The 18916-nt window shown below is 39.8% G+C and overlaps 1 protein-coding gene across 13 annotated transcripts in view; it reads right to left on the bottom strand.

Annotated features, from left to right (window-relative positions):
- DMXL2 (Dmx like 2) overlaps window positions 1-16421 on the bottom strand; it is a 55037-nt gene extending 38616 nt beyond the window's left edge. For 12 of the 13 annotated variants that reach the window (XM_086620371.1, XM_086620370.1, XM_086620373.1 and 9 more), the window contains exons 1-8: window positions 16335-16421; window positions 7870-7995; window positions 6096-6167; window positions 5331-5409; window positions 4546-4702; window positions 3515-3581; window positions 1724-1902; window positions 790-973 (exon numbers count right to left, since the gene is read on the bottom strand). In XM_086620371.1, coding sequence (XP_086476497.1) covers window positions 790-973; window positions 1724-1902; window positions 3515-3581; window positions 4546-4702; window positions 5331-5409; window positions 6096-6167; window positions 7870-7995; window positions 16335-16421 — 951 coding nt within the window. Of the gene's footprint in view, window positions 1-789; window positions 974-1723; window positions 1903-3514; window positions 3582-4545; window positions 4703-5330; window positions 5410-6095; window positions 6168-7869; window positions 7996-16334 lie in introns of those variants that run through there. The other variant, XM_086620380.1, reaches the window with a different exon arrangement.
- Window positions 16422-18916: the final 2495 nt, after the last annotated feature.

Genomic DNA, 18916 nt, shown 5'->3' with positions numbered 1-18916 from the left:
GTTTTCTGAAAGTTCTTTTTAATATCTGCTCCAATAACGACAGAAAAATACACACTATTTTGTGTAACATTCATAAACAAGATTACAACAATCTAAAAGCAGTAACCTTTGCAGTAGTATTTTATAATTAATTATTTTTGTGTAACTGAAAATTGCTGTGAGCATGCGGAGAGCACAACTGATTCAACAGGCCAAAGCATACTTGGTTCCACTCTCCCTATTTGTGATGGTCATGATATGTAAGAAATAAAAAATTGGTCTGATTGTCGTAGTCTACAAATGAGTGGTGAGGTGGTTGGCTGTTTTTCTTGTTTTTATATTGATAGGTTTTCTCTTACTGTAAACTTAATAGTCTTGATATGACTGCCACTGAGATTCAGAGCCCTACAATACCACCTTTTGGAAACGCAATTATCAAATTGGATAACTAAAAATTAAAAGAGTTTATTTACGCTTCCACTGGTTTTTATGATTACAGACTTTCAGACCCAATCAGAATGAAATCATCACTTATGACTCCATGTTAAACCTTGTCACTTCCCAACACTATTAGTTAGCTATAGAAAAAGCAGACTGAGTTTTAAGAACATGGAACTTGGGTGCAGAGATGCAAAGTCTGATTTCTGCAGTGATTAGTAAAACTTCAAAAACTGATATGAAATAATTTATTCTATTATGTTATGCTTATAAGAACTAGATAACACACATTCTCAGTTCTAAATCCTTTAAATATTTAAGTTTCAAGAATCTTGAGATACAAAATTTAAGAAAATAAGTATTTACTTGTACCTCTAGCGCATGCTGTATTTTGTCCTTTTGTTTTCCAGACTGAGAGACGGTGCTGCTAATGCTGGAAGTGCTGGTTTCACAGATCTGCTCACCGAGAAGAGTGTCTTCTGGTAACAATGTCTCTGCCCACAGCCGACAGATGCCATCAAGACATGATGTGAGCAACACATTGCAGACCAAACCCCTAACGACAGACATATCAAGGTTATTACCCAATGTAATTAAATTAGCTATATGGACGCAGCAGGAATTAGGGGAGTATACAAGTATTTAATAGTTATTGTTTCATCCAATTTCTGCCTCTCCCCTAACTAAAGGTTTCATATCAGTAGTGGTTTTTGGCATGCTGATAAACCCATGGATTATTGGCAAAAGTGCACGTGAACATGGAATAGTTATTATTCGATAAATATAACAGTTATTATAAAACTGCAGTTATGAAACTGCAGTTATCTGACTTGCATATCTTTTTAAAAGATAACTAACTTAAAAAGTTATCTGACTTGCTGGATGAAGGATGCCTAAATTTTACTAAATAATAAAAAGTGCAATTTAATGATTAATTAAACACTAGTATATACAACAAGGCTCAGAAAATAGCTTACTAAATGCTAATCATTTAAACAAATACTTTATTTCCAATGTCACACCACCATTTGGTGAAGACAAAGCCTTACATCCATGCTTCCTGGCATAACTTGAGAAGGCACAGAAGTTTAGACCGCATTTTAGAATAAATCTTGCCTGTTAACATGACTGTCACTGTTGTGCTAGGTAATCCAGAAGCTTATGGGAAGATGTTCGTATGTTCTATTTCTTGAAAGTAAAAGCAGAGAAATCTGATCATGTTCTCGATGGCCAAAGTTTAAACAGAGTGTTAAAAAACACTTGGTCAAAGGCTTGCTTGCTTTTTTAAATAAGAAAACTTTCGAACCTGGGCATGTACTTGCTAATGTTACGCCATGAAAATCCTGTCACTGCTCGAGGATGTGCCAAATAAACAAATGAGAAGTGGACAACCCCTGAGCATTTTTTCTTTTCTTCGTTCTCTTGGGGCAGAAGAGATGACTTCCAACCAGTCATAGGATACCAAACCTTTAGGAGGCAGTCATCCTAGGTTAAGCAATAAAAAAAAACATGGGGTTAGCTATCTATAATTAAAAATGTCACAAAAAGAAAATCCCAAACAAAGGAAACTGCTGTTCTGGCATCTTTCATGAAAACTTGATCTGTGGCCCAGAACTATTTGCAGTTTTTTTCAGACAATCGATTTCTGAGACCACCTATTTTATTGATGGTCATCCTGAAATAAGTTACAGGACCAAAGAAATACTCTGGTGGCAACACTTCACTCCTGTAAGGAATTTTTCTTCCAGTCCAACTGCCCCCCCTACTTTGCTCTTGGCTCTCTACGCATTTTCTGCACAGCACATATGCATGCTGAAATCCCATGTCCATTTTCCCTGCAAAGACAGAAGCCAGAAATAGGCTGCCACCCACAGTACAATATTAAGCTCCTTAACAGTCGCTTTCTCCACTGAGACAATTTGAGCTGTAAGTCCCTGTTGGTTCCTATGCACAGGAAGCCCGACTTTCATGGAAAGCACTGTACCTAAATGTAGCACATGGAAGAGGAGCAGATGCATATTGCAAATTTCTCCTCCACCAGCACAACCTATGGTACCTTTCTGGTTTGAACAGTTGGGTGCCACTGATGTAATTAATGTGAAACAAAACTGAAACACTGACACAGCAATACTACAAATGCTGATAAGTGAGAATGGAGCATGGCTATACTGAGGTGAGCTAAGGACAACATGACTAGTCATACTAGTATGATGACAGTACACTGTACACATCTGAATGCCACATCCCTGGATTTCAGGGCTTTCTGCTGGAGTGGAGATACAGAATAAAGTAAATAAATGACAAACCTCAGAGTGTAGATAAAAGACAGTATTTCCTGACAAGCATCAAAAAGTATAATACCTGACCACAGATTCTGCAGGAAGGAAGTCTGACAGCCCCCTGTTAAGAATTATGATCAAAGCTGTGTATTTCACTAAGCTGTCCTACAGATAGAAAACTACTTTTGGAGCCATCTACCTCACCTCCTTAGTCAAATTCTTAGCTATATAAAAGTATATTCATGGGAAATAGAAACATGGAATGAAGCAAGTATTTTGATAATTTTCTAACCACAATGATTCGAAATGTAATATTTATTAAGGTGTTGCAGATACATTTTGTCATAAAACAATGCAGCTCATTGCTGCATCATTTCGTTGTCCTCTTTAGTAAGTGTAAGAAAACGAAGATACCTAAAATTCATCTCATTTTTCAACCAACCATAAGTGCACGCTTACCTATCCAGACTTGAAAACCAAAGGGAATGACTCAAAAGAGAGGGTGACATTAAAGAGAATTATTAATTGAAAACTTAGCTTGAATAGCAGTTTGACAAAAAATACGCCAACCTGAAATGGAAGTTAAGAACTGATAACTGAACCCAGAATTCACTAAACAGACAATGTCCCAATTTCTTGTTGCTGAACTTCATGGAATTACAAGAAAATGCAGCATTACACATGAGATTATAATTTAAGTTAGTTCAGAATACAATAAAGTGTATGGTCCAGGACTATTCTATATTACGTACTCACTTTTGTCAAGCAAATGCAAAATATTGCACACACTTATTTAATTATTCTCTTTTTGTCCTTACCTTCCCAGCTGTTGCAAAGTATTCACCATCAGGAGACCATGCCATCAAATGTACTGATACTGCAGTCCTAAAGAACATGTGAGTAAATTTTTAAGTTGTAAGTGAAGTCTATTTATTCTATAGTATTATTTGATATGTATTCAGTTGATTAAGTACTACTGTTCATTATTTAAATGAAATATACTAGTATTTTATAGTTGTTGTTTTAAGCATAGCTTTAGAAAAAGCAGTAGCATAAAAAGTATTTGCTACAATAAAACAAAATATTTAGTATTTTCACAGTTTTACAGAAAAACAGTCTGTAAAATAATTTTAAGTATTGCAAGCCTAGGCTAGATCCGATGAAATCACAGAAATGGTTTGTCCCACCTGCTCCTCTACTCCCACTGAAGCCAAGGCAAATAGTAGGAAAATAGAAAAGTGAAGATCTTTAAAATTATTTGTGATACCATTTGTCCATGACTACATCTTATGAGTCAGCTGTCTGAAAAAGGAAAGCAGCCTATACAGTGCTTTGTGGGCACGAAAGCTAAAATGGCTTCAAAAAAGCCAAGAGAAAGCAGGTTCATAGGCAGCTGCCTCCCAAGTCTGCATATGTACAGAAATGGCTCATCATGAAGCACTTTCGTAACATCAATCTCAAATAGAACTCAGGTAGAAGGAGTTTCAGGGCCCTCTTCCTAAGATTCAGGAAGTATCTCTCATCTGTATCAGTGTAGCATATCTGCCTGCTACTGCTCCTCTGTAGTCTCATCCAATATTTCAGCACTACTTTCAAAGATGAGAAAACGGTGACAATTTGGATACATTGCCAGTGCTACAGTTTGAGTAAGCCTCTGAGTAGGTTATCTGGTGATAGGTCACCTGAAAAAGCAAGGAATTTTTAGTTGGAGTAACTTATGTTGTTTGAATTTTATGGTACGTTAAGCTGATTTAAAAGCACATTTTAAAATACGGGTTTGGAGAAAAGATAGGATTGATATAGGAGATGGCATTGCAATCTGTCTTAAAACGAAAATTATCCCACTCACTTGCACTGCCAGACACATTTCCAGTCACTTAGAACTGGGAGAACTTTATCATCTTTGATCTGATTGTCAGGATCATCATCTTCATCTTCTTCTAGAACATCACTAGATGGAGGGGCCCACAGTTGCAAAAAGTCAGTTGCTGTCAGCAGCCTGTTACCTGAAAGTGAGAAATATCAAAGCTGTGAAACCAAGATGATGCATGTACATTGAAAGATTAAGCCTGTCATTGTATTTTGTTGAGAGTTATTCAAAACAGGTTGAAAATTCAACTTTATAAAGTCCATTTTAAATATGATAGGGCATTCAATCATATTATACAGCTGTTTTTATCAAAACATTTTGAATTTATAATACCTTTTAAGAAAGAACATCAAGGGTTTTTTTGTGACTTCAAATGATAAATCATATTTAATACTGAACATTGCAGATGCTAAATAGCCATTCACATCTCAAATAAATACACATTGTTAGACATTTTAGAGATATCTGTGTTCAGGTACATTGCTGAATTTAATTGTGATAAAATTCTATTTAAATGATTATTAGTGGTAACTTAAGTCAGTTAGCAACTTAACACTGTGATTCTCAAACTAAGATCTTGCATAAAAGACCCGAACAGTATCTTCATAAATGCTAACTGTAGCCTCACATTTTATGCAACGCTGCCCAAGAACAAATAATCTAAAATTTCCATATTCATGCTCTCATTTTACTACAATAAAAATAATTTGTGTTAAAGTTCTAACTACAAGCGTTGAACAAATACTTCACAAACTTTACATTACCTTGAGGATCCCATGCCAGGTTGTAAGTCATAGAACTGAGAAAGAATTGCCCAGTTTTAAGCCACTGACACTTTAGTTGCTGTAATTTAAAAAACAGTAAAGGATCAATTCTCACATCAACAACAAAATACAAGGTACTGGTATTTCCTTCTTTCTCTATGAAATTGCTATTAAGCTTGTTGCAAAAACATTCAAGACCTAGTGGTGGCTTGCTGAATCTAGTTTTAATAATTTCATTAAATACATCACAGAGTGCCTTGCAAACCAGATCTGGACCTGTCACACATACAAATATATCTGTAGATTACATTAAACTAGTTAGGTGATACATTTTTAACAACATAAGGGATGGCAGTATAGATGCAACAAAGATGGTGAAACCTGCTTGAGAACATAGGTAATACTTGAGTACTCAGCCATGGCTGTGCTGTTAAAACAAGCCTGGGTACGTGGACACAAGTCTAAGTCGTATTTCTGTACCACAGATCTGACAACCTCTTCAAGTTAAAGATACATCACCTTGTCCCCGTGTCATTCTAGTACGAGATTCAAGAACAAGATGTTGTGAACTCAGGAGGAGTGCAGGCCCCAGTTTGATTCATGCAGTGGAAGTCTCTACCCATACAATTTTATTAGGGATGGTGGAAAGCGTTTATCCATTAGTCCTTTGTGTACCAATGTAATATAATAATAATAACTGGCAGACAGACTTTTTGCCTCTTCTAACAACCTAAACTGAATTACAATAATGAAATACATACTTACACAATTTCTTTTATGAGAATTTATGCCAAGTGGTTCAAAAATGCAAACAGCATTTCCATATGATGCTGCAATCTGGAAAAAAATAGTTGAAGATTCAAAATGTAAGGTTAGGAGCTAAGTGTAATCGCTCCTTAGTATTCCAAAATAGCTAAAGAATTTCCAGTATCTCTTCTATGTGCCATTGTTCAAGAAAAGTGAAATTAATACAAATGTCATTAATTGTGTTATATGTGTATTTTCCTAAGGAAGTTGAGAAATTCATACTTCTGAACAAGCCCATCTTTAAGATTTTTATCTCTAAGCAGGGAAGGCATTTTGTTCAGTGGGATAAACATTGTCAATCAGATCTGATACGTTCTTCCAGGTTACTACCGTTAATGCATAAGGGAAAGCTGATGCCTTCACTACTTCTGCTCAAGTTCTGTCTACTTCACAGCTAACTAATAAATTAATTATTAGTGCCTGGGACTCACTGTGTTCCCAGATTCCACTTTGTACCACTACATAGTAATTATGAGAAACAGGAGGAAATGTAATTCTACTTGGAACAGTTAAATACATTTTGAGGGGAGACAAATGGTAAAACTGGCACTTATACCACTGAACCCCTAAATTTCTTTCACTCACTTATTTCACAGAAACTTCCATATACAAAATAGTCTTTATTATGAATTTATCTAGTCATGTTCCTAATATTTATAGGCTTACGAGTAATTTTGACTATCTTTAAAATTCCTTTTTCTTCCTTAAAAGACTTTTAAAAGAAAAACTGTGTAAGTTCTTCCCATTCAGGATCTGGTTTCCTCAATACAGAAATGATGTAAAAGTTTCACGACATTTATTACAAAATCTTATTTCCTCTTAGAGGGGAGGGGAGCAGGGGGGAAGGTTGCAACAACACAGTCCCAAAGAAAAAAAGAGACCATGAGTTGAAAGTCCTCAATGCAGGACCACGCACGGGTTCATGGTGATCTTGCAGGGGCCACCCGTGCAGCTGGAATCTCTCTTCCAGCCCTGCTGGGACTGCACTGCTGCAGCGCAGGGGCCTTGCCAGCTAAACCTGCCCGAATCCGAGCAAGGGCTTTCTCAATAGTGCCACCAGTTTTTAGCTGGCGAGTATGAGTAGGCAGTGACCAAGGACAGAAGTTGCTCAGTGCGCTGCCATCACTCAGAGAAAGCGGTTTGTTTTTTTTTTTTCTCAGCAATCTAAACTGTCTCTTTAGTGTTGTTTAGGGATTAAAAATAAAACCACATAGCCACTCAAGGGGCTGTGCAGCTATGACAGCTCATACTGTAGCACTTCTAAACACAATGCTTAAGCTTTTTTGGAAAATAAAGTGTTTCTAATTTAATACTTTGCAGGACAAACACACACACGCACGCCCATACGTGTGTGTATATATATGTACACATGAACGATTCATCCATGTCATCTTTAGCTGGATGAAAGTACACAACAATGGAGACAATAATAATTTTAGTACCATTACAGTTCTGATACTGTACTCTAACTAATATATATCTCCACATTTTGTGAGACCTGTTATTGCAGGTCCTGCAAAGGAATAAAAACCATTGTTACAAGATGTCTCCTGCTTCCCCTTCCCACTTTAAAAACCATGAGATGTTACTCAGAAAGTTATAGATCAGTGAAAACTGATCTTTGTCATGAAATTAACTCATTAATAACATTAATGTATTATGTTGACGTTTAATTATTTCGAGTCAATATTTTTTTTTTTTAAATTCTATAAAAATTTGTTAAAATCCTTACCCTGCCTTGCTGTTGGGAGCACTCCACACAACTGACCTGGATGTTTCCATGTTTAGCACCGGGAATAATTTGCACACATTCAAAGTCATTTGCCAGAATAACAATGTCACAACCAGAGCCATATGCCTGAAATATTTTTTTAAGAGAAATACAATTAAAAATGTATTTAAAAACACAACTGAATATTAGACAACTTACGTTTTTCAGCTACCTGTGATAAGCGCTATTGAAACAAGATGTTACTATGTAGCGGGTTTATTCCTCACCAATTCAGCAGCACCAGCAGAACAAGAAACGAGTAAAAACAAAGTAGCAAGACAGACCTTTAATCTACCAGGGTTTAAATCTCTGCAAACAGAAACAGTAAAAAAACCAAAACAACAAACAAGCAAACAACCCCAAAGCAAACCCTAAACTTGTTCCAGAACCTGAGCTCTGTGTGTACTTTAACTTTTGTTTGGTTTGTGGAGATTTTTTTAGGTTTCAGTTGGATTTTTTTCTCCCCTCCAATTCTTGTTGCCTCTTAGAGCAAGGCAGCCAAGACTCCAGATGATCTGTTCCACTGAACTCCCACATTCAGTCACAGAAATCCCTCCTTAGCATCAATCTACCAATAAACCTTTTAAAAGTAAACAGTTATAGCTAGAAGTTTCTTTTGTTAAAGTAAGTTTTCCACTGATTCCAATACAGTAGGCAGAAATTTTACAACAGCTGAATTAAGCAGAGTGTGCAAGTCCTCAACCATCAATTTCAGATGGTACAAAATTACTTTGTCATTTTAACTTGTCCCCTGCTTCTTTCACACAGTAATTTCCAAATTTCTGAGTCCTACCCCTCTCCTTTGAGGCCAATCAGTTTCACTGGAACTAGAACAGACAATTTAGGGCTCAGAACCTTCTGTCCTACTACCAGGATATCTATCTACTTCTGATCCTCCTAGGAAGGAGCAACAAGTGCGAAAGTCTGAGGAAAAAGCCTTAATTTAGTGAAACTACATGAAAGTACAGTCACTGCTAAGAAGAAGAAAGGAACAGCAACACATGCAGCAAAACAGAAACTCAGGCCTCAGAAATCAGCACCCCAATCAAATGCACACACAAAACTGAAACATAGATTGCCTAAAATATTTCCTAGGTCATCTCACAAAAATAAGGTGATGCAATGTTGTCTGAGTCTCAAGCCCACAACCATTGTTCTGGGAAGCCCTGAGGAACTGATACTGGACTTAATCACAATGCAAGCAGGAGAGAGGAAAAAAACCCAACGGCTGAAAGATTGTTAGAGGGAGATCATGTATATAACAGAATATCCTAATTCCTTGATCACTAGGCTATGCAATTATTAGATCCAGTCTGGAAGGGAATAAATTATTATTAAAATGGAATAGGATTATTTCCAGAAAGTAAGAGAAAGAAAGATGAGATTCTGAGATAAGTTTTGTCATTGAAAAGAAAATATTTTAATTCTGCTGTTTTCCTATTTTTCCTATGGGAATTTGTTGCAAAACAAACTCCAGCACTAGCATGGAATGCTGGACAGGCCAGCAAATATTCACAAGTAGGATGGAAGAAGACAGAGACCAGGACGCGACTGCCCATAAGCAGACAGGAAAATAAAAGCAGGTCCTCTTGTTCCAATAATTTATTCTGAATTCTAATGTTCACAAGCAATTGATTCTCCTACTATTTACTTCAAAGGGTGAGCAATTAAAAAAGGAAAGAATTGAAAGACTCACCTTCTTTTCAACAGTCTGCTTCATAACTACTAATACAAACCTACTATAAGACATGATTTAAATCGTTATCTAATACAGAAAAAAAAGATACTGATCCACTTCATACAAGGACTTAAACCCTTCAGATATCCTATTTTTTCACTGTCAGTATTGATAACTTGACTTGCAGATTTCAAACTAAATTAAGCGTAATTTATCACTAGTTGCAATCCTGTGAGCAGGAGATACAGACGTGGGCCTCAGAAATGATACTGAGAAAGAAAAAGACTTCTCAACTTTAATTTCCTTATGCTTACCGTTCTTGAACATGCACATTTGTGCAAGTGGGTCCAGTTGATAATGCATGAAAGAGACTATTTTATATTTGGGTGCGTCTGTTGACTCTGTGAAGTAGATGAATTTAGTGTCTCCTTTTTAAATTATTTAGTTTTTCTTCTCTCCTGTCCCCTATCCGCACTTCTTATAGCAACAAAGGAGTATTTCTCTGGCTAATTATACTATTAAGCATATTTTTACAAAGTTAAGTAAAAAGGTGGTTGTGAATTAAAAGAGTGATTTACAGTGGATTTTTTTTTTCTTAAAGAATCATCAAGATGTAGAGATCTCTTTCTTAAGTGAATCTTATTACTGTCACTCGTATCCTTCCTACTCTTTGCCTGTGTTTGGCACGGCGCCAACAAGTGACTCAGCGCACCTAAGTGTCCTATGCCAACAGAGAGGATTTATTCCCTTAGAGACCTTGGTCGGAACACATTCCCAACAGCAGGGTATCAGCCTTAAGCTCTAGGTTCTTCGAGCAAGTGCTGTCTCTTGGTTCTGGGACCTTTTTCTCAGTGTAGATATTTATTTTGAGAATGTGTTTCATTTCTTGAAAGTATATTAAAGTATATTTACCTTAAATCTTAAATTTACTTTACAAAGTGCATTTATTATAACCTCACCTTTGAGAAAAGGTGTCCCCTCATTTTAAAATAAGTGTTCACTTTTTCACATTTATAGTCTCCAAATTTCTCAAAACAGAAAAGGTCAGTATACTTTTCTGTACTGAAAGATATTTCCACATTTCACGTTATAAGTCTAAATACAAGTTTTCCATTTGATTACTTTTATGAGGCTTTTCTAATATACTTAATATGTCAGCATGTTTATACTTGAACAGAACACGTTTGTATTAAATTCCTTTTTCATCTTGGCCTTTCACTCCTTAAGCTGGTAATGAAGTAGAAGCACCCTATTTTGGCAAAGAACAGGGAAGTGTCATAACGTGTGTCATCAGTAGTTCCTTCTTAAGGATTCAGCTGAAACATCTTCAGGGAGATCATTCATGCCACCACAGGTCTCTCCAGCCAAAATAACAGTGGCCACAGTATTTGTGGCAACAGACTAACCATCTGCATAGCCTGATAAAAGGAACGGAAAATTGGTAAGCCATACAAAAAGGAAAGATGGAAACATAAGATGCTGAGATACTGTAATGGATGAGAGCAGCACAGAGGTCTTAGATAAACAGAAGTATAAGCAGTCACTGTGTGAAGCAAGTGCAGTAAAAACCACCCACATGGACTATCTGCCAACCTCCATTTCTAATGTCACTGATAACTGCAAAGAGAAAATTAAATGGAGTTGCAAAACCGCCAGAATGCAAGGATGACTTGCAGGATCCACAAGCAACTAATAAGCTGCAGTTTGCCAATATCTGCTCTAACTTTCAAGATCTGGGACCACCGAAACAAACGATGTCAAAGGTCTAATTGACTGCAGGAGCACCAGACAGATGTAGGACGTTCCGTCATAGCGTAAGAGTTTACGCCATATCCTCAGTTTTCAGATAATACGAAGGCAGCATGTGCATCTCTCTTTTTCAGCTGCCCAGGTTTTCCTGTTTGGTTCTCTCATTTTAATGTTGAACTACCAGACAGGGAAACAATATTCCTTCACAATCTTTTCTTTTTTCTCTGTATAAAAAATGATGCTTCTCTTTTTACAACCTGCAACTCTTTACAAATTTGGCATAGGCGAAACAGACCAGAAGTTCTCACGCTCTAGTGTTATTATTAGGGGTACAGAGGCATTTCAAGATGGTAAACAATACAAAAGAAACAGAATCAGCCTGTGGTGATATTAAAAAAAAAAAGTTCATAAACATCTAAAATTACATAAATTAATTAACATCTGTATTAAAATCTGAATTAAAGCTTGTATTGGCCTTATGGTACTCCTCCAGTATAACGACACTTATCCTTAAGTTTTTGGCTATGGATAGTATACATACAAGATGCAGAAATTTCTCCCCCTTCCTATTAGTGATGAAGACACCTGAATTCGGAAACATTTCCAAACTTTCAGCAATGGACACGTTTACATTTTCCCCCTCCCCCAGCTAAGTATCAGCAGAATTACATACACTTCAAACTAGCAAAATAACTGAAAAAATCCTCAACCTACTACTAGCCTGTGGCTCGTGGAACAGGCTTTCCTAAATTGATATTTAGGAAGATTAATTCATTACTAAATAATTTACAATATGCTTACATGTAGTGCTTCAGAGGAAGAAGAAGAATGTAGTAAGGATTCAGATGCTAAGCATCGTAATGCAGTTCACATAAATGTGACACAGTGGAGAATATATAGATATATGCAAGTAGTAACAAATAACTGACAGGGATTTGCAAATAAGGGTTTTGGGAAGTAATTTTTAAAGAAGGATGAGGTAGAGGAGAACTCTACACAGCAGAAAAACATATTCTGAGTTGGCTGTATCTTGTGGACATAATGGTGTGGGTGAAGATTTCGCTGTTTTCAGTGAGGTAAAAAAGTTTATATGGGTGCGGGAGACCTTCATCTGCAACAGCTTCTGAAATTCGCTCCACACAGTTCCAGGCCAAGTGTCAGTACTGGCAGGGAAGATGCCAAGCAGCCTGTCCTTTTCAAAAATTACAAATAATATTTTCTTTTTTTCCACTTCTATCAGAAAAGTTATGTACAGATACCCCAAAAATCTGGTATTCTGATTTTCTCATTAATAATGTTTAGAGTTCCATATTTTGTGCATTCAGTAATAACTCTTACAAGAAGTAAATATTCATTATCTTCTGTTTGTGAGACACTAGCTAGAGCTTGGAATTTTTGTACTTAGAATCTAGCCTTTAGGTAATTGACATACCTATGGATTTTTATTTTTTTTAAAACAGACTGACCTTAGAAACAGCTACATTCTGTTCAGAGTTTCAGGGGGAAAAAAACAACCTTGAGCTTGGACAATGGGCAGAAGTCACATAAACAGAATCAGAACAGTTCGTTGTCTTTATTTGAAACCACCTTACTCCACGTCATGGAAAGTCAGGTTGGAAACATACATCCCACTCTCAGTTAGGGTCAGTGACTCAAATGGCTGAATGTAAAACGGTTGCTTAACAACAAAAGCTAAGTGAAATCAACACTGAAAAATGCAGTTTATTACATTTAAAGACTTTTTAGCTGCCAGTTAGCGGCCGTGAGGTTCAAATGACATACCCTTCTTCTCTCTAGGCAGGGTGTGTGCTGTAAGGCCCTGCTGTTTAAGGCTCAACTCTGACCTTCTGTAAACTCATTTGTGAAACATGGTTAACAATATTTGCTGAAATGAGAACATGAAGCAACAGCAAGTTGAATAGTGCACAGAATTATTACCAGAAATGACAAACCCAGAACTTCTGTCATTTAGTACTTAAACCTTCTGCTTATGCAGTGTCTTGTCTGGAGCTCAAACAAAGGGAGGCTGGAGAGACTGCCTGGTAGAAAACAGCATTATGAAGCTATTTTGTTTCTAATCACCCTTCAAACAGTATTTCCTGTGTATTACCCACTCTACTAGACTGGGCACAATACAGCTGCAACATTCACAAGCCAGTTTGTTAACCAAACATCTCTGTGTTTCATCCCTTATTTTGGGAAACGCTAGATATGTGTCAGGATTGCTGCAGGCAGATGTGGGAGTATAAGGAGGAAAGAACACTACGTGCATTTCAGATAAAGGATGCACAAAACCTTTGTCGCCAGCCTACAGCAACTGCCTGATCCTAGCTCTGTTTCTTTGCATTTGTTTTGCTTTATGGAGTTGCTAATACTTGTGTTTTAGCAGTATTTAGTTGCTAATACTTGTGATTTAGCAAAAATCAATGGCAAAACTATTTATTTTCCCTTTCTTATTCTCAGAATATCTAGATGACTTTCACCAAAGCTTTAAGAAAGTACAGCTGAGGCAGAACATGTTATCATCTTAGCTTTAGCTGCACTGACTTGGAAATTAAAAGCCTACCTTTATCCCCAGCAAGGAGTCATGTAAACAAGCCAAGAGCAAAGCATAGAGGAGCGGAAGGATGAAGAAGAACCTGAGAATTGCAATGTCCCTAATCAGGTCAGAAGAAAACATGTTCCTTCTCTCAGAACCCTAAGACTGCTAGAGTTAGGCATCTAAAGCAAGTTCATCTTACAAGGACATTTCTCCTCCTCCTCCTTCAATAAAAGGGAAATAGCTTCAAAATGATTGACTAGCGAATACATATATAAACATCACCAAGCCGTTATTCTACAGTTAAGTGGAGTAACTTTTAACATAAATGACTCATTTCTGCACTCAAAAAAAAGCCATATTTTCAAGTCCCTATGATGAATCAGTTGTAGCAATTTTGAACTAGTTCTCACACATTTTAAACAAATGCCCTAACATCAACCAAAACATAAGCAACCACAAGCGCACACAAACATCGGCTCCCCTGCCCCAGCCTAACTTCATATGGACTCATATAGCACAGCACATTCTGTGCAGATCTCCCTTAACCTCTTGCCTTTTACTGCTCTGCTTCTGCTGTGTTCTAGAGGCTGACAGGTGTCAGGTCTTAAAAGCATGTCTATAGAGCCAGGCTCTGTCACCAATGCAGGTGATCTCTTGCCTAAACTGCAAATCCTGCTTCAAGATCTGAGTTACGACTCCAAATAGCTTAATGGTTTGGGGGAACAGACCTATGTCAATAGTGTTACTGATCTTCACCAACAGAATTTAAGGTTAGGTACAATCAAAAGTGACACCTGCAGTGGATGGTAGACTATGATGCTATCCGGAGTCACACAGGTGACTAATTTCCTGAGAATCTGGAGACATAAGACCCCAAACTGTTTGCAGATGTTTTTAACTCTACAGTTTACTCTAGGATCAGGGTCTAGAACGACAGGAAATAATACTATGAACATAGAGAAAAGAAAAAAAGGGAAGAAGAAAGTTACAGCTATGGAAGTTCAGAAGATACCTTTATTAAAACATACTTATCCCTTTAGTTCCTTCTTTATTGTAGAAAGTTGGATGCAGCACCCAAAGAAGACAGTGAGATCTGTTATATGCAGATCCATAGTTAACATGCTACCAAAGAATTCTGTATTTTTTTGTAAAACATTACTTTTGTCCTTGGAAATTTTTTGAATAAACCATAATATATATAATCATTATTAATTTTTATCAAAACTGCTATGAGAATTAGCATAAAGTTGTCTTTTATAATACCAGTTGATAGACTTTTCAAATTGTCACAGTAAAAAGAAACATTAGAATATGAGTAAACAATTTCTTATATAAATATCAAAAGTAACAGAGGTCTCTTTAATAGCAGTATGGCTGCACAGCAGCAGAACAAGGAAAATAAAGACAGACATGGCACCTTTTATGTCTTAAGACTATCAAGCATTCATTACATAAATTAGACAGTGATAATCTAAAGTAAGCTTTAAATGTTTGACAAGTCTGCTGACAGTTATCTTAGACTAAAAATGATGCTCTGTTTCATTTAGCTTGGAATTGGTCTGTGCCTGGTATGTAATCCTGTAAATGTTAATATAAAATCTAATGAGACAATTTATTCTCAAATAATAACATACTGCTTAGATGCTGGTATGCAAAACGCTGCAGAAGCTGATCACTCATTAGAATCAAAGCAACATATCCTAAGCTAAAGAAGTGGAAATTGACATTGGAATTGGCAAAAACAGCATGTGGATGATAAACAGATTTTATTGTATAAACTACTAGACTCTTGAAATTTACTAAGCCTGTCTCTTTCCATTTCATTTTCTCCTCTAGTTCAAGAGGTGCGTTTGACAAATTTAGTTTTTCAGCCACAGTAATTGAAGCCAAACGCTCATCAATAATGGATCGGCTTCTTGAGAAGCCCAGTGCAACGGACCATTTCCTCTTTGCAGGCCTACCAGACACACACACACACACATACAGCACCCAGCACGATCTGGGGACGCACGATTTGGGGGTTTCCCTGGCTCCCTACTCGAATTCCGAGGATCCACCGAGCACTCGCTAGAGGCGACGGGCGCGCCCGCGGGTCCCGGCCCCCACCTGCAGCTGCGCCCCGGGCAGGGCAGCAGCGAGACCCCCGGCGGGCGGAGTCCCGCCGGTCTCCGGCCGACCCATGCGGCCCGGGAGCGCCCCGCAGCACCCATAAATATCCTGGCTCTCACCCACTCGCCTTCACCGCCCCCGCTCGTAATCCCCGCCTTAACTGCCCCGGTATCCCAGACCCCGGTACAAGGGCCCGCAAAACGCCGCGTCCGCCCCGTCCCGGCAGGTTAATCCCCTCCAGTCCCTCCCACCGCCCTCCTCGGGCCTACAAACCACCCTTCCCTTCCCCCACCGCCGCCCGCCGCGGCCCGGGCGCCCCCGCTTCCCCGCTCGCATCGCCACCATTACCGTGAAGGGGATGTCCTCAACGCTGCCCACCGAGTAGCAGTTGTCCCCGGGGTTGACGGCGCCGGTGAGCACCTGGTGGAGATGCATCGCGGCTCACCCGTCCCCCCCCTCCCGCTCTCCTGGGGACGGCAGCGCCGCGGCCGCCGCCTCCGCCGGCCACGAGCGGACGGAACCCGGATGGCGCCGCGCTCCCGCCCGCCTGGCGGCCCGAGGCCGCGCTCGCCACCGCCGCGGGCGCGCGCCAGGGAGGGAGGGAGCGAGGAGGCGGCGCACGCGCTGGGCAGCGCCTGCATCAGGTGAGGCGCCGCCTCTGCGCGAGCCGCGGCCGTTGTGCGCGCGCCCGCGAGGCAATTAAGGGGGGCGCGTGCGGGGGGGCTCGAGCCGGCAGCGCCCCGCGCCGGGCAGCGCGAGGCGGGCGGTGTAGCGCGGGAAGAGGTTTAAAAGCGGACGGGGAGGGCGGGCTGAGGAGCCGGGGGATGCGGCGCGCTCGGCTGGCGCCTCGAGGTGAGACGGCGGCGGGGCGCTGAGCGGGAGGGAGGAGTTGGGGGGGGTTTATCCGCTGTTGCAGCGTTCCGGCCGTGAGGCGGGCTGGGGAGGCGTGTCCCCCACATGGGGAGCGAAGGAGGGAAGTTTCTGCCGTCGGAGGCGAGGCCGGGCAGCGCTCCGCTGGCTGGCGGCCCGCAGCTGCGCCGCGGGCTGTGAGGCGGCGCCCGCAGCCGGGCAGGTGCGCTGCGCGCCGCAGGTGCGGGCAGCGTGCTCCGCGCTCCGGCCTTTCAGCAGTTCCATGCAGTGCTTTGGAGGGTGGGCTGGTCCTTTCCCCGTTAAGGATCCTCACGCTTGGTCACGTCTCCAAGAGTTTTTGAAGCTCTCGGAAATCGGGAGCACGGAGCCTGCCGGGCGCTGCTGACGAGCGCGCTCGCTGCGCAGCGCGTTTGGCCCCTGAGGGGTTAAACTGGGTTATTGAGTCGAGAATGGGGCGACCTCGCAAGTCGGAACTGCTGTACGTCGATGAGAAAGAGACGATGCTTTGAGGTGATTGTAAGCACCCGTTTACAGGAGGTTGGTGAGACAATTACCGGTACTTGGCTCTAGAAGAACGATTAGCGGAGGTGGAGGGCCGCCTCGACTCGTTAAGGTGTTTGGTTGTTTTTCATGCCCATGGTGTGATCTCGCCGAAAACGTGGTGAGGCTTTTGCTGCTTTATTTGTAACAACTGCCAAACACTGTTGAAAACAAAAGCCTTTAAAAGTGCCTATCCGTTTCTGTCTCGAACTTGTGAAGAAAGCTGAATCCTGATTGGAAGGGATTCTAAACTCTAAAGGGGAAAAAAAAATTACTCTGTGTGCAGGGTGTCATGATATAAGGAAAATTCTCCATTTTCTTCTACTAGGTCAATATGGTACTCTTGTAGTTGTACTACTGGTGATAATGGTTGAAGCAATCAAAGTTTATGGCAGTTTTGCATGAGTCAGGACTGCAAGATTCATCTTGCCTTATAGAATCACAGAATGGGTTGGGTTGGAAGGGACCTTAAAAAGGGACCTTAAAGACCATTTAGTTCCAACCCCCCTGCCATGGTCAGGGACACCCTCCACTACACCAGGTTGCTCAAAGCCTCCTCCAGCCTGGCCTTGAACGCTTCCAGGAACGGGTCATCCACAACTTCTCTGGGCAACCTGTTCCAGTGCTTCACCACTCTCATGGTGAAGAAAATGCTTCTTGGAAGTTTACATCTCTTACTGAGTAAATGAGTTTAGTCGGAATGTAGAGGTAAATGAAGACATAATCAAGTTACCTTTGAATGGAAGAAACATTGTCATCATAACACTTAAGACTTTTATCTACTCCCATGCTCATTAAAGGCAATCTTTTTTTTTAAAGGGAACAGTATCTCTAATTGGGGGGAAAAGTAAACAACATTTTGATATTCCGTTGACCTGATTACATATGAAACCACTATGTAATGTTCATATGGTTCCACTGATACTTACTATTCCATAACTTGTCTGATTTAAGGCTTTTCCACATAAAATATATGCTAACTTACAACCGATTTTTATTTTGGATAAGTTTGTTTTTTTTTAATGCTTGTAACAAGACTTAGAAGCAAAAGCAGTGTGGTGTTTTTTGGATATTTTTGGTGTTTTTTTGGGGAGGGAAGTGGGAGGACTAATGTCTGAAAAGACAGCTGGCTTTTGAATTGACACAGGCAGTCATAATATTAAGTAGGATGATAGACTAGTAGTATGATCTAAAGGAAAGCACTTCACTTTACTACAACCAAGAAAGAAATCTGGTTTTGATGGCAAAAAGTCTTAAATGAAAGCAGAGTACCTGCAGGATCAGTTCAATTTTCCTAGGTAACAGACATAATGGAAGAAAGTTCTAGTTTTCAGCCCAGTCTCCTGTTACCCAACTAGAGTAAGACTGCTGGTAACTCATGGGCATGCCAACTATGAGAGAGACTTCCACCTTTTGATTGGGTCGGTAAGAAACTTTTCACAGTGTTTGATTGTGTGCTATTCTAATTCCACTGAGACTTTTCTGTGGGACAGACAACGCGCGTTATCGTGAAACAGGCG

Source organism: Tauraco erythrolophus, chromosome 14 (genome assembly GCF_009769465.1).
Source record: "Tauraco erythrolophus isolate bTauEry1 chromosome 14, bTauEry1.pri, whole genome shotgun sequence".
NCBI classification, from domain to species: domain Eukaryota; kingdom Metazoa; phylum Chordata; class Aves; order Musophagiformes; family Musophagidae; genus Tauraco; species Tauraco erythrolophus.
This window is presented reverse-complemented; position numbering and strand designations above follow the sequence as displayed.